General features: G+C 44.0%; 1 protein-coding gene and 2 long non-coding RNA genes across 4 annotated transcripts in view; 1 reads left to right on the top strand and 2 right to left on the bottom strand.

Moving 5' to 3' along the window:
- The window catches only part of LOC132236765 (uncharacterized), a 46,152-nt gene extending 35,461 nt beyond the window's left edge, over positions 1 to 10,691 (bottom strand). Inside the window, exon 1 of the long non-coding RNA XR_009453355.1 lies at positions 10,548 to 10,691. This is a non-coding gene — a long non-coding RNA (uncharacterized LOC132236765). The remainder of the gene's footprint in view (positions 1 to 10,547) is intronic.
- LOC132236766 (uncharacterized) lies at positions 2,414 to 5,155 on the bottom strand. Its single transcript, XR_009453356.1, has 2 exons — positions 4,956 to 5,155; positions 2,414 to 2,923 (listed from the first exon to the last, which is right to left on the bottom strand). It is a non-coding gene; the product is annotated as an uncharacterized LOC132236766 (long non-coding RNA).
- TFB1M (transcription factor B1, mitochondrial) overlaps positions 10,683 to 13,082 on the top strand; it is a 38,443-nt gene continuing 36,043 nt past the window's right edge. Inside the window, exon 1 of one of the 2 annotated variants that reach the window (XM_059699990.1) lies at positions 10,683 to 10,883. In XM_059699990.1, the coding sequence (XP_059555973.1) occupies positions 10,751 to 10,883 (133 nt within the window). In that variant the 5' untranslated portion in view covers positions 10,683 to 10,750. The remainder of the gene's footprint in view (positions 10,884 to 13,082) is intronic. The other variant, XM_059699989.1, reaches the window with a different exon arrangement.

Raw genomic sequence — 13,082 nt, forward strand, 5'->3', positions numbered from 1 at the left:
GGGGGTGTGACCAGTCCTCTGATCACAGTGCCTCCCCCCAGGGTGCTCAGTCCGGCCCTTATTGCTGTCCATGGCAGACTGACCACTGGAGCTTCAGACCCTGCCCTCCAACAAGCCTCTTTCACGGCCCTGGGAGGAGCCCGGAAATGTACTCACGCGGTTGTAAGTTTTTGTGAAATTTTCTAACGTCAGACACGTTCGCCACAGTTAAAACCATGGTCTTTTTCCAGGTGGTATTCTAGTGGTACAGAGCATTTTGGGAATCTGGTGAAGGGGAAACGGAGTCAGAAAAATTTAATTGAAATTTGGAGGGATGTTTTAGAACACTCCAGAATTAGACTCCAGATCTGTGTCTAATTTTATGTATTTAAAGGACTGAGAGGAAAATATTAGATTAAAAAAGTAATGGGGTAAGAAACAAAAGCAATAGAAGGATATATAGAGCAATAAAATCAATAAAAATTTATTTCTATACCAAGATGTGAATTGCAACTAAAAAATTCATCATATCAAATGCAGTAATTTATAAAGAAGAATAAATAAATTGAGTAGAAGTAATGAATAGGCTTATGGATTGTTTGATAATGCAATTCATAAAGAGGAGTGAAGCATAAGAATACTTTGGGAAAAATTAAATGTCTTGATTATATGACACCAAATACTGACATCAATTAATATAATATAAACTCATAATGCATCACTACAAAAAGGACACCTATGACAAACTGGTTAGTAAGTGTCATCAATTCAAAATTAAACACTGCACAAGAAACTTGGAATGCCCAAAAAGAAAAACAAACAATTAATATAGGTTTTCTAAATCTGAAAACAAGCCTAACAATGAATATGACATAAACAAAAATGATTAGGGAAGATGCAAGGGATATTTCTAAACTATCAAAAATAAAAGCCAAATTGCAATCAATCATGGAAGTGTGAAAACTAAACTATCTTTCTATTCTCTCTACGGAAAAATTTATAAATATTATCACATGAAGAGGCAACCAAAGAGTTTGCTTCCCAGAAATGTAGGGGAAAGTTATCAAAGAAGTCTAAAAATAGTTAATCAATAAAAATGTTATGTTACTTTTCTGTATGTTGTGATGTTTGTCACATCTTGTGATTTTTTTCCTTATTCCAAATAAATATTGACTTTCATATCTATGTATCATAATTTGTATTCCTTTTGTTAAAGAGCCTCTGGGCTTCTGAGCCATCTCTTCCTAAGAATTCCACTAACAGTAAAGGGAACAAGATCTATGATTAATATAATGAGGTTATGTGATATCATGAACATAATACTATATAAATTAACTAGTGTAGCTATTGTAGCCCTAAGCCAGCACTCCATTCCCCTCCCATAGTCCCTCCCAGTCATAAGACCCCCTTAGCAAACTGTTTTAAAGACAGTCTAAAATTATAGGATTTCAGTCACAACATCCTGTGTATACATTTCACTACACAATGTCACATTCTATAATAACCATTTAACGTTTTATGTTTTGTACTGCCACTGGATTCAGTATAAATAGTTATGACTTATTAGAATTATTCATTAGAATCACCCACCCTTCCTCACCCTCGTCCCCAAAAAGAACAAGGGAGGTGTTGAACCCTAACTGGTTTGGCTCAGTGGATAGAGCCTCAGACTGCAGACTCAAGGGTCCCAGGTTCGATTCCGGTCAAGGGCATGTACCTTGGTTGTGGGCACATCCCCAGTAGGGAGTGTGCAGGAGGCAGCTGATCGATGTTTCTCTCTCATCGATTTTTCTAACTCTCTATCCCTCTCCCTTCCTCTCTGTAAAAAAAATCAATAAAATATATTTTTTTAAAAAAGGGGAGGTGTTGAATAGGCTAAAATAAACACAGCTTTTAAAATGGGTAACACTAATATGTGTTTTAAGGTGCAACACTTGTGGTTCTATCCTTAGGATAATTCTCTGGTGTTCAAATTGTCAAGGCCTCTAAATAATGAAGCGAAAGAACAGAGTTAATATGCAACAGCCACGCTCAATAAAAATCTGCAGAAGGAAAAGTCATCTTTCATCAGAGCCACAGAATAACAAATTGGCAGGCAATCCTCTGAGCTCACTTTGTCATATGTCACAACAACATTAGGGGAGCTACATCCTAACAGTTATTTGATTTCAGCAGCATCGGGGTGTTAACAATTCATATGTTGATTCTATAGAACTAGATATCTATCTGCTAGACAAGTGTGTTCTGACGGGAAAGGAGAAGCGTAAGAGAATAGACACTGACAAAATACTCGCAATGTGTTGGCCACTATATGCGATCCATTATGAGCACTACCTCCTGTGGTATAATGATACAGAATGGTTTGCCACATGTTCATATTGCACACGCTTTGTAATGCTGTAAGGTATTCATCAGTCACGTTACAGTTTAAAAAAACAACAACACTGTATTAGTTTTCTGTGGCTGCTGTAACGAACTGCCACAAACATGTTGGCTCAAAATAATACCAATTTATCTGACGGCCCTGTTGTTCAGAAGTCGGAAGTAGGTCTCACTGTGCTGGAGTCAGCCCAGCTGTGTGTCCTCCTGGAGGCTTTCGGGGAGGACCCATTTTCTCGCCTTTTCCATCTTCGAGGCTCTGCACACTGTGGAGGTTTGATGCTCGGGGCTCTTGACCGCCCCCCTCTTCTCTATCTTCAAAGCCAGCAGCAAAGGGCGGCATCCTTCTCATGCCGCCATCCCTCTGAGTCTCTCTTCCAGTTCCTTCTTCCACTTTGAAGGACCCTTGTCATGACGCTGGGCTCACTCAGGTAACCCAGGATCATCTCCCTATCCTAAATGCAGCGAACGTCCATCTGCGAGCTCAGTTCCCTTTGCCACGTAACCTCACATGCTCACGTTCGCCAGCTGGAGAACAGGAGGGGGTGCTTTTAGGCAGCAAAAACTACATGTGCAAGAAAGAGGAAGCAAGAAGAACTTGGCATGTTTGAGGAACAAAGCAGCCCAGCGTGGCTGTGGTTCCCTGGGAAGGGGGACCTAAATGAGGCTGGAGACGGGCAGGGGTCAGATTAGGCTTTTTAAGGCCATAGCAAGGAATTGGATTTTTATTTCAACTGCAGTGGGAGGCCCTGGAGGGTTGTAGGCAGACGAGTAAAGTGATGGAATTTACGTTTTTAAGATCACTTTTCTGCTGAGGATAAATGGATTGTAGAGCGAGACGTTTAAAGGCTGTTGTAGGAATGTATGTGAAAGATGCTGGCGATGCAAATGGGGATTGGAAGTCAAGTTGGGACATCAGGAGTTGATGGTGGCCCTGGCCGGTTTGGCTCTGAGGATAGAGCATTGGCCTGTGGACCGAAGGGTCCAGGGCTCAGTTCTGGTCATGGGCATATACCCCGGTTGTAGGTTTCTCCCTGGGCCCTGGTCGGGGCTTGTGCAGGAGGCAACCAATCGCTGTGTTTCTCTCACATCGATGTTTCTCTCTGTCTTTCCCTCTCTCTAAAAATCAATAAAAAAATATCCTCGGGTGAGGATTAAAAAAAAAAAAAGAGTTGATGATGGCAATGGGATGTGGATGTGGAGGGGAAGGAGAGACTGACTAGGTTCCTGGGGTCACCTTATGGGAAAGTTTGTGGGGAGACAACGTTTCATGAAGAAGAGTAAGCATTCTATTCGCACATGCTAAGTTTTAGACATTGCGAGGTATCCCAGTGGCTCATAAAACAGGCAGTTACATACGCAGGTTTGGAGCTGGAAATGTACGTTTAAGACGCGTCAAGATAAAGGTGGCATTAAGTCCATGAAAATTAATGAGACCGCTTAGGAAGAAACAGGGGAAAGAGAGAAGAGGAGCTTGGATTGAACCTTGAGAAATCATACCCTTGAGAGTTTGGGTGGGGGAAGAGAAGTCGGCGTATGAGAAAGAGAAAGCCATGGGCTATGGTCAAGGTTGAAAGAACAGGACTTGAAAAAGACGTTAACTGCCCGTCCACACAGCCCGGAGCTGCAGTGGGAGATGCTGCAGTCAGACTGCCAGGGTTCGGGCTCCTTCTCTGTGAGTCGAGTTGTGTGAAACCGGGGCATCAACTTCTCAGCGCTTCAGTGTCTTCGTTAGTAAAAGGAGGCAATGTGTACAGATGTTCAAGTTAGCATGGGCTGGTCTCCTAGAATTCAGCATGCTACTACAATCACTCATGTTAAATGAGGAGAGAATAGAGGTGTCCCCTGGATTTGGAAACATGGAGATCCTTGGGGCGTTTGATGACAGCAGTTTTAGAAGTGAGGGTGGAGTGAGCTGAAGGAAGTGAGAATGTCAGAACAGCAGGTTTACCGGACTTTGGACGGGGTTGACTCTACAGAGGGGCTGGAAATGGGGCAGGAGCTGTAGAGGCCTGTTGATGCCAATGACACATGTAGGTGCTCTCTTTTTTTCCCTCACTCCTCCCAAGATCGCTTCCTTTTCTTCAAAAGCTGTAGTGGGAGGGTTAATGGTAACTTGGCCTTCCCCTCCCCTATGAGCGTCCACTCTGATCCCTGAAGCAGACACTAAGCCTAGACTCTCATCTTAGGTGAAGGAAGGAAGTTGCCAACCTAAACTTTTGACCAGGATGTCGGTCTGGTCCTAGACCCCAAACCGGAGAGACATCGCTTTCTCTGGGAAATAATAAGCTGCTGGTTCCACGTCATCGGACCCAGTCGCTGGAATTCATGGGGGCTGAATGCTGGTTTGAACTGAACGGTGGAGAACAGCGAGCAGAGTGCTGATTTGGGATGACTCAGGGAAGTGGGAGTCTAAAAGGGTAGAGGAATAGGTGCAGCAGTCTGAGGGCCCAGGGCTCCAGGTGGGGCAAAAGGGAACTGAGAGGGTGCCAACAACCTCCTCCTCAAGGTCGCGGAAGCCGCCCCATCCTCCTTCGCCGGCCCCTTCTCAGTTGGAGGAATAGGCAGCCAGTTGCTATGTATTAACATCAACTCACTGACTTGTCTGGAAAACTGTGTACACAGGAGCCCCGCGGGGACTGAGGTAGAGAGGAGCAAAGATCGGGGACCTAGAACAGAGAAAGAAGGGATAGATGTGGCCTTATCTAGCAGTCCACCCACGATCCTTCTGCTAGGGCAGGGTGGGGGGCTGTCGCCACGATGTCCAAGGAGACCCATCTACTTGTTGAACCCAGAGCCTCCCATTCACAGTTTTAAACACACGGAAAAGCCTTAAACGCAAGTGTGTTCATAGTTTTATTTATTCTTAACCTTTTTTTCCAATTAAATGTTGAGACAAACCAATACACTATTAACATAAAAAGGCTAATTTATTTTTACAATGCCCTTTGAAGGCGCTGACTTTTTCTCCATTCACAAACGATTTGCTTTGCTCTGTAGGAAAAACCCAAGTTGACTCATCCTGAGTAGAAAGGGCTGCCCATCCTCATCACCCCATTAGGATCCTGACAATAATTCACCGATCTCCGGGGATAATCAGCAGGCTTTCAAATACCGCCTGGGCCAGTGAGAAACACTATATTTAAAGAATCGTTATAACTGTTCCATGGTTCCCTCAGGCAATTAACCTGTGCTGCTGGCCATAAATTGCCCGGCTTCTGTCCCCACAGAGTAAGTATTTGGTCTGTCTGCTCAGAATTATTGTGCACTTTCTTCTTCCCTCCAGGTAGGCCACTCCTTTGTGAACGGTGGGCATCAAACAGCCATTAAAAAGGACTACATGTGTGTAAAATGCAGCTCTTAATATTTCTCTGGAGCATTGAGTCATATTATACAGAATTATAAAATACTATCAGAAAAGGGCACTTTACATATCATAATAGTCATTTTGTAAAGTTCAATTTGGCAATTCTAAGCCACATTTAATTTTCTCCGAAAATTCCCAGGTGGCAGGAAAATATTGCTCTTTGTGGCTTTCCTGTCTCTTTCAGGGAACGGGTGAAATGACAACCTTTTAGAAGTAGCACTTTCTCTATAAGTAGGCACTAAATTACTTATACCAAATGAAGCCACATATTCATTTACATTAAAATAAATGCTAAAATAATAATAAGTAATTTTCCTATATAACCATTCTGGGATTTGTGCAAATTAGAATTGTGCATTCTACCTTAGTATCACTTAGAATCACTTGTAATTCTTCATCTTCACTGATAGGTGGAGCTAGTAATTTCTGTATTAATTATAATATTTTAGCATATTAAAATCTATATCTAGATGAAGCAGACACTTCAAAGCTTCAAAACTGATGAAACTGCATACTTCTCTTTTCAGGGATAAAACCATTTGCATTAATATGTGAAATACACTATTAACGCACCCCCTGCTGACTGCATGTGCTTTGTAGGGAGTAATGCATAATTTTCTGAAAATGAAAAGACTGAGAATCAGATATTTATGATGATAAAAATTAGATCTCAAGAACTATAAAAACTTGGAAGATTCTCCTAAGATGGAATTTTTTTATTCAGTTCAACAATTATTTAACACATACCAGAGGTACAATATAGTCAGAAGATCTGAGTTTGAGACTCGACTGCACCCTCACTGGCCCTGTAGCAGTGCTCACTGAATATCTCTGTAAACCTCCATGAGGGACTCAAATGAGAATAAAGGGAAGTAACATGGGAAACTGCTTTGTCTATAGGTCATAACCTCGCAAATGTTGACTATTTAAGATGGCATGGTATAAGACAATAATTCTCATATTTAGACCTGGGGACACGTTCTTAGGAATCCACATTCTCCATGGAAATGTGTTTTTGTTCTTTTTAAAATTTTGTTAGTTTTTTTACGCTGGTGTTCATCTTTTAAGGAGTTCATGTGGGCACATTCTGAGCCATGTGAACTTTCTCTTGATTGTTGCTATGCAACCTGCGTATTAAGGATGACATTCGTGCCAAATAATTCCACTTCAGTTGTTTCCACCCTAATGAAAAGAGACCCAAGCAGACTTATTATGTGGCTTCTATGTTCCTTTAAGAGAAAGGCAAGAGACAATGGCAAGCATTCTGCACAAAGATTTGGTGTTAGTTTGGATCCAGAAAACTGATAAGAAAATTCAATTATTACATGGCACATTGGTACTGAACTTTTTTTTTTAAATTTCAGAGAGGGAGGGAGAAAGAGATAGAAACATCGATGATGAGAGGGAATCATAGATCGACTGCCTCCTGCATGCCCCACACTAGGGATCAAGCCCGAAATCCAGGCATGACGGGGAATCGAACCATCGCCTCCTGGTTCATAAGTCTATGCTCAACCACTGAGCAACACCGGCTGGACAGTACTGAACTTTTTTACAAAAGAATCCTGCCAATCAGCATAAAGAGCAGTGATTTAACATTGTGTATCATTTGTGTTGGTTTGTAGCTTTGCATATACTGTTGTAATGTACCCCGCGAATCACAGAAGGACACCTCAAGAAGTTGAATTAAAGAGTCACATTTGCCCTAACTGGTTTGGCTCAGTGGATAGAGTGTTGGCCTGCGGACTGAAGGGTCCCAGGTTCGATTCCGGTCAAGGGCATGTACCTGGGTTGCGGGCACATCCCTAGCAGGGAGTGTGCCGGAGGCAGCTGATCGATGTTTCTCTCATCGATGTTTGTAACTCTCTATCCCTCTCCCTTCCTCTCTGTAAAAAATCAGTAAAGTATATTAAAAAAAAAAAAAAAGAGTCACATTTATTGCAAATCCGGGACTATGAGGGGGCATTTCGCTCTCCCAAATCTCATAGTGATAAGATGGCTGCAACACCAGATTTATATAGGCAAAAATCACAAAGCTATTGATTACATCCCAGGGTTTGGAATGAGGGCCCTGGTTTGCACAAAGCAGTTACAGAAGCGAGATCGAGCCGATTAGTTAGTTATCTACAAAGATTAATTATAGTTTTGGGTCTTCGGACCACTGAGTTGACAGAAACACATTATCTAGAGCCCTCGGGTCTTGGGACCACTGAGTTGACAGGGACACATTATCTGGAACCCTCGGGTCTTGGGATAATTGTGCTGTCCTGGTTCCCCGGTACAGAGGAATTTGCTTTCTAAAACCAGTAAGATCACAATCAATGGGATATTCACATTACAATCAATAGGGTATTCAATCGAATGGGATGATTTATACAATTCAGAAAATCAAAGTAACTTTTCTATTGTTAAAGCAAATAAGTACAGAAGCCAAACAGCAGAGTTAATGTTAAACTACAGTTTCTACCTGAGATGATTGCTACCATACTTCAATACTTATTTTAATTGTGTTTAAGATAGTCCCATGGAAACTGTAAACTTACAGTTTACTCAGATTTATATCATAGATTTATATAACATTATAAAATTAACATATATTGCTTAAATAATTAACTTAAAATTTTAATACTTGAGGTGTGTGGCCCATGAGATCAGAACTCAGAAAAGAAAAAAAAAAAACAGGTTAAATCTTCTCTCTGTATTTTGCTGTGCATCCTGGAAAGTCAAATGCTCCCAGCTCTCTCTCTTCACAGTCAAATAAGGATGATCATCCGATCTTCAGAGGACCATGGTGAGGACTGAAGGAAACAATGACTATCACTGCAAGTGAATGCCTTCTCAGGTATAGTATGCTTTGGTTACAATGAGGGCTCTGAATCAAGAGTTTAGCCAGGGGTGGGCAAACTTTTTGACTCGAGGGCCACAATGGGTTCTTAAACTGGACCGGAGGGCCGGAACAAAAGCATGGATGGAGTGTTTGTGTGAACTAATATAAATTCAAAGTAAATATCATTACATAAAAGGGTACGGTCTTTTTTTTTTTTTTAGTTTTATTCATTTCAAACGGGCCGGATCCGGCCCACGGGCCGTAGTTTGCCCACGGCTGGTTTAGGCCCTTGCCTACATTTCTATGCCACCTTGGGCAAATCACCTTACCTCTATGGGAGTCATATCCCAATTTCCTAAAGCTAGGAGGTGTGTCAGATTATCTCACAGTTCCTCCTAAAATAGCTATAACAGAAGGTGGTTGGGTTTTCCATGTCATACCCATAGTTACTTGGTTGTCCATTAGCTTTATTTTAAACTTACTACTCTGAGAAGTAAAATAAAAAAATTAAAATTCACTTGTGATCGATGCAGCAATTTGCAAAAAGGATTAGAAAAGCTAAATTACCCTATCTATCAGACAGATTTGATATTTCTTTGCTTTGTTGTTTTCTCTGGTATAATGGAGAGACAGAACTCATATTTGAGCCTTTTTTCTATAGCATTGTAGGCAAATCAAATGACCTCTCTACACTGCCTGCACTGCTTACAAAGCAGGCTCTGGACACAGACTTGTGGATTCAAATCCTGAGTCCACCTCTTGTTAGCTGTGCAGCAGCCTAGGGCAAAACGTTATGTTTTGTGACACTTACTGAAGTAATAGTTGTAAAGCACTCAGTCTGGGACTTTGGGAAAAGCTCATTGAATGTTGGCTATTATTAGTATTATTATGTCCCTTCCCTTTCGTCCTTGGCTTTCCGGTTCTGCGAGCAGAGGCTGAATACTTAAGCGTGAAGGGGCAATAAGAAAACTGGGGAAAGTAAACAAGGAGTGGCAACCAATACTCAATGCAAAGCAGACGAATAGCAAGAGCAGCCATCATGCAAGTCGGGAAGCTTAGATTGGATCTGGGTCCCACAATTTTCTGATTTCATTAAGTTATGACCTGAGTTTTCCTTTCCTCTGCTCCAAACTCAGGCTAGTAATTCTTATTCTACTTACTTCAGTGTAAAAGTTCAAAAACAAATATTCACTATACACAAAACACTTCCTAAAGTCTCATGTACTGAACAAGGAAGTTTTTCTCTTTGATGTATACTTTTTTTTCCTGGTATATAGCTCTTTTTTTTTTTTTTTTAATTGATTTAAGGTATTACATATGGGGCGGAAGAGCTGATTCTACTTCTCACCTAGCAAACCGTGCTGACAGTTTTTTAAACCCTCTGGGCACATGCACCTGCTGGGTGATTATAGAAGCAACAGCCGCCCTGGATTGCAGGTTTACCATATGCCACGCATTGCACGAGGTTCTGAGCGACCTCTTTCGTTTAGTGCTCACAATTTTAAGGCAGACATTCTGTCCACTTAACAGATGGAAAAACTAAGGCTGAGACAAGTTAGAAACCTGCCATCCGCCCTGTGGTGCAGAGGTCCTATAAACATCTAACCATAAGGCAGAGTTGCTGTCTTTTAATATATTTTTTATTGATTTCAGAAAGAGGGGGAGAGAGAAAAACATCAATGATGAGAATCATCCATTGGCTGCCTCCTACACGCCCCCCTACTGGGGCCCTGGGGATCAAGTCCACAACCCCGTGCCCTTGACCAGAATCCAACGCGGGACCGACACGCTACCCACTGAGTCAAACCGGCTAGAGAGTTGTTAGCAACCAACAGTTTTATCTCTAATCACCAGCTTCCCCGCAACTATTAGGAACGTCCATCTACGTCCAGTCAGCCCAGGCAGCTTGCTGAGCTGCACGAATCCGCGCATCCCCTCCGCGACCCAGTCAACGCCCCGCCCAGGCCGGAGAGGCGGAAAACAGCGGACCCCTACCTGCACCGCCTTTAGCTGCACACTGCGCCTGCGCGCTGAGAGCGCCCGGATTTCCTGTCCGCGCTCCAGTTCCGCCCGGATACTGCCGACCAATGAGGTGAGCCCGGAGGCGGGCCAAAGTCCTGCAGGCTCCTCCCCCGCCGGGAGCGTCCCGAGCCGCGGGGGAAGGTCCGCGTGAGGCTCTGACGGCCCCGCGGAGGCGCATGGCGGCCTCCGGTGCGCTCGGCACTTTCCGTCTCCCGCCGTTGCCCACGATTCGAGAAATCATTAAGTTGTTCAAACTGCAGGCGGCGAAGCAGCTCTCCCAGAACTTCCTCCTGGACTTGAGGCTGACAGGTGGATGGCTGCCCCCGCCGTGGGGGCGCGGGGCGCGGGGCGCGGGTGTCCGGGGTCAGGCCCAGACGTACACGCGGCCCGCAGTCAGGCCCTTCCTCCATTTGCTGCTAAAGACCCCGCGCCCCGCAGACGCGAGCAACGCGTTGTGGCCTCGGACACCCGCGCTCGGGCGTTTGCGGGCCGGCGGGCGGGCGACGCAGCCCCGAGGGGAGCAGGGGCGGTGCCGGGGCAGGCGGGTGTGGGTGGTGGAAATCGGCTGCGTTGACACTGAAATGGGGTTGCACGTGCCGGCTAGGTTACCTTTCCGCGCGAAGTTACCCGAGTTTAGATTTGTACAGGGTTAGTTTTTTTGTGTTTTTTTTTTATTATTATTATCAATAACTTGTCGCAAAAGAGTGTCAAACGTTTACTTGTTGCATCTAAGAAGTCCCCGAGGGCGCAAGGACTCCTTCGGGGAATGCATATCGAACAAGCCCTGCAGGTGCTGGAGCCGGAAGTCGGAGTGAAAAGGGCCAGGCCTCCCCGCAAGGGGCTGAGGTTTTAGTAAGTTTATGTCCCGCTCCGGCTGCACAATGCAAGTCACCCGTGCGAGGCGCACAGTTGCATGCGTTTTGCACGTGTGCACATCCGTTTAACCACCACCATTTCCTAGGGATGTTCCCTTCCAAAGGATGAGGCTGCAGGAACCGATGACACGTGTCCGCTGATGTCACTGTCGGAGCACATTCCGTTTTTGAGGTTTTGATACTCTCTTTGGCCCCTCTTCGGAAGCCGAAAAGATCAGTGCATCCCACCCAAAAAGTTCATTTTCAGTTCAATCAAGTACCGTCCACAAAGCACAACTAAGGAGTTCTATTTGGGCTTGGAGCCTTTATTCTGCCACAAGTAAATGGGACTTGGGGTAAAATAGCTTAATTCTGCTTCAGTTTTTTAATCTGTTGATTGAAGGAAGGTCCTACAGCAAGACCCACCGCTACAGTTATTTGGTTCTGGCAGTAACCAGCATCAGCCTTTTCTGCCAGTCGTTAGCCACATTCTAGGTATAAAGCACCCTTCTCAGGACTGAAAGTGTAGGTCTTTATATTTTTAAAAGATTTCTTCATTTGTATTTTCTCATTGAGCCTTTTATTCTCCCCCGGGAGTAAATTCCAGAATCTAGATACTCTCCTGTCTTCTATGGGAACCAAAATGAAGGGACATTAGGGCACTTGTCTGAGGTGAGAAGCTCAGTGGGAGCAGAGAAGACTGAACCCAGGCCTTGTGACTCACCTGTGCCTCTGTGATGGCATTTGTACTTGAAGAAGGCACTGCCCTGCCTGCTATCGCTGCTCTCCACTTTTAAGAGAGAGAATATTAATTCACTCCATCATGCCTGTGCTCAATGTATCGCCTCTGTTCCCTCTGGGAGGCAGTGGCCCGAACCTGAGCCAGGATCGGCTTTGGAATTTACACCTGAGCTGGAGCCCCCTGCTCTTCCCCTTGGTTTCTAGATGACCTTGTTCAGATACAACAGGCGAGGGAGATGAAAAGCGCAGAGGAGTTGAAGTGGGACAGTGAGGATTTGTGGTGAGAAAGCATAGGAAGCACCTGTGCCAGACAGACGGCCAGCGGGTGCTGAGCCCCTCCTGCACCTTTAATAGACAAAGCTGTTTTGCGATGGATGAGAGCCTTTCTCGCTCTAAGCCTACAGAGGTCAGTTCTCAATAACAGACGCAAACATGGGACTAGACGGTGTCCGGGAACACTGCCAGGAAGTGCTGGTTGTTTTCAGTGACTGCATTGCCGACACTGCCAGGTGGCCCCCTTGCTTGGGTTTTAGTAGCTCAGTCAGTAATACCAGCGGGTTGTGTTTCAGAGTGATAATTGGTTGCATTGAATCCCCAATAATCTGCTTTTCCATGATTTCTTAAGGTCGGCTAACTTTAAGAAGTAGATTAATATTTTTAAATGTTAACTTTTCCATATCAACTCGAATGTTGGCAAAGCTTAAAAACCTCCACTGCTAAATTTAACGTCTAACTGAAAACGACCAAGAACCCCAATTTCTGCAAGTCTTTTGATCTAGGAACTTGTTGCCAGTGCCCTATTGTCCAGCAACCAGAGATCGGGAGGTAAAAATGGAGACTGCCAGCACTTTTTGCTTCTGGATCTTAAAATAGCAACATTGAAAATTCTGAATGTGAAACTAGTCTTGTCCAT

This window comes from Myotis daubentonii, chromosome 6 (genome assembly GCF_963259705.1).
Source record: "Myotis daubentonii chromosome 6, mMyoDau2.1, whole genome shotgun sequence".
NCBI classification, from domain to species: domain Eukaryota; kingdom Metazoa; phylum Chordata; class Mammalia; order Chiroptera; family Vespertilionidae; genus Myotis; species Myotis daubentonii.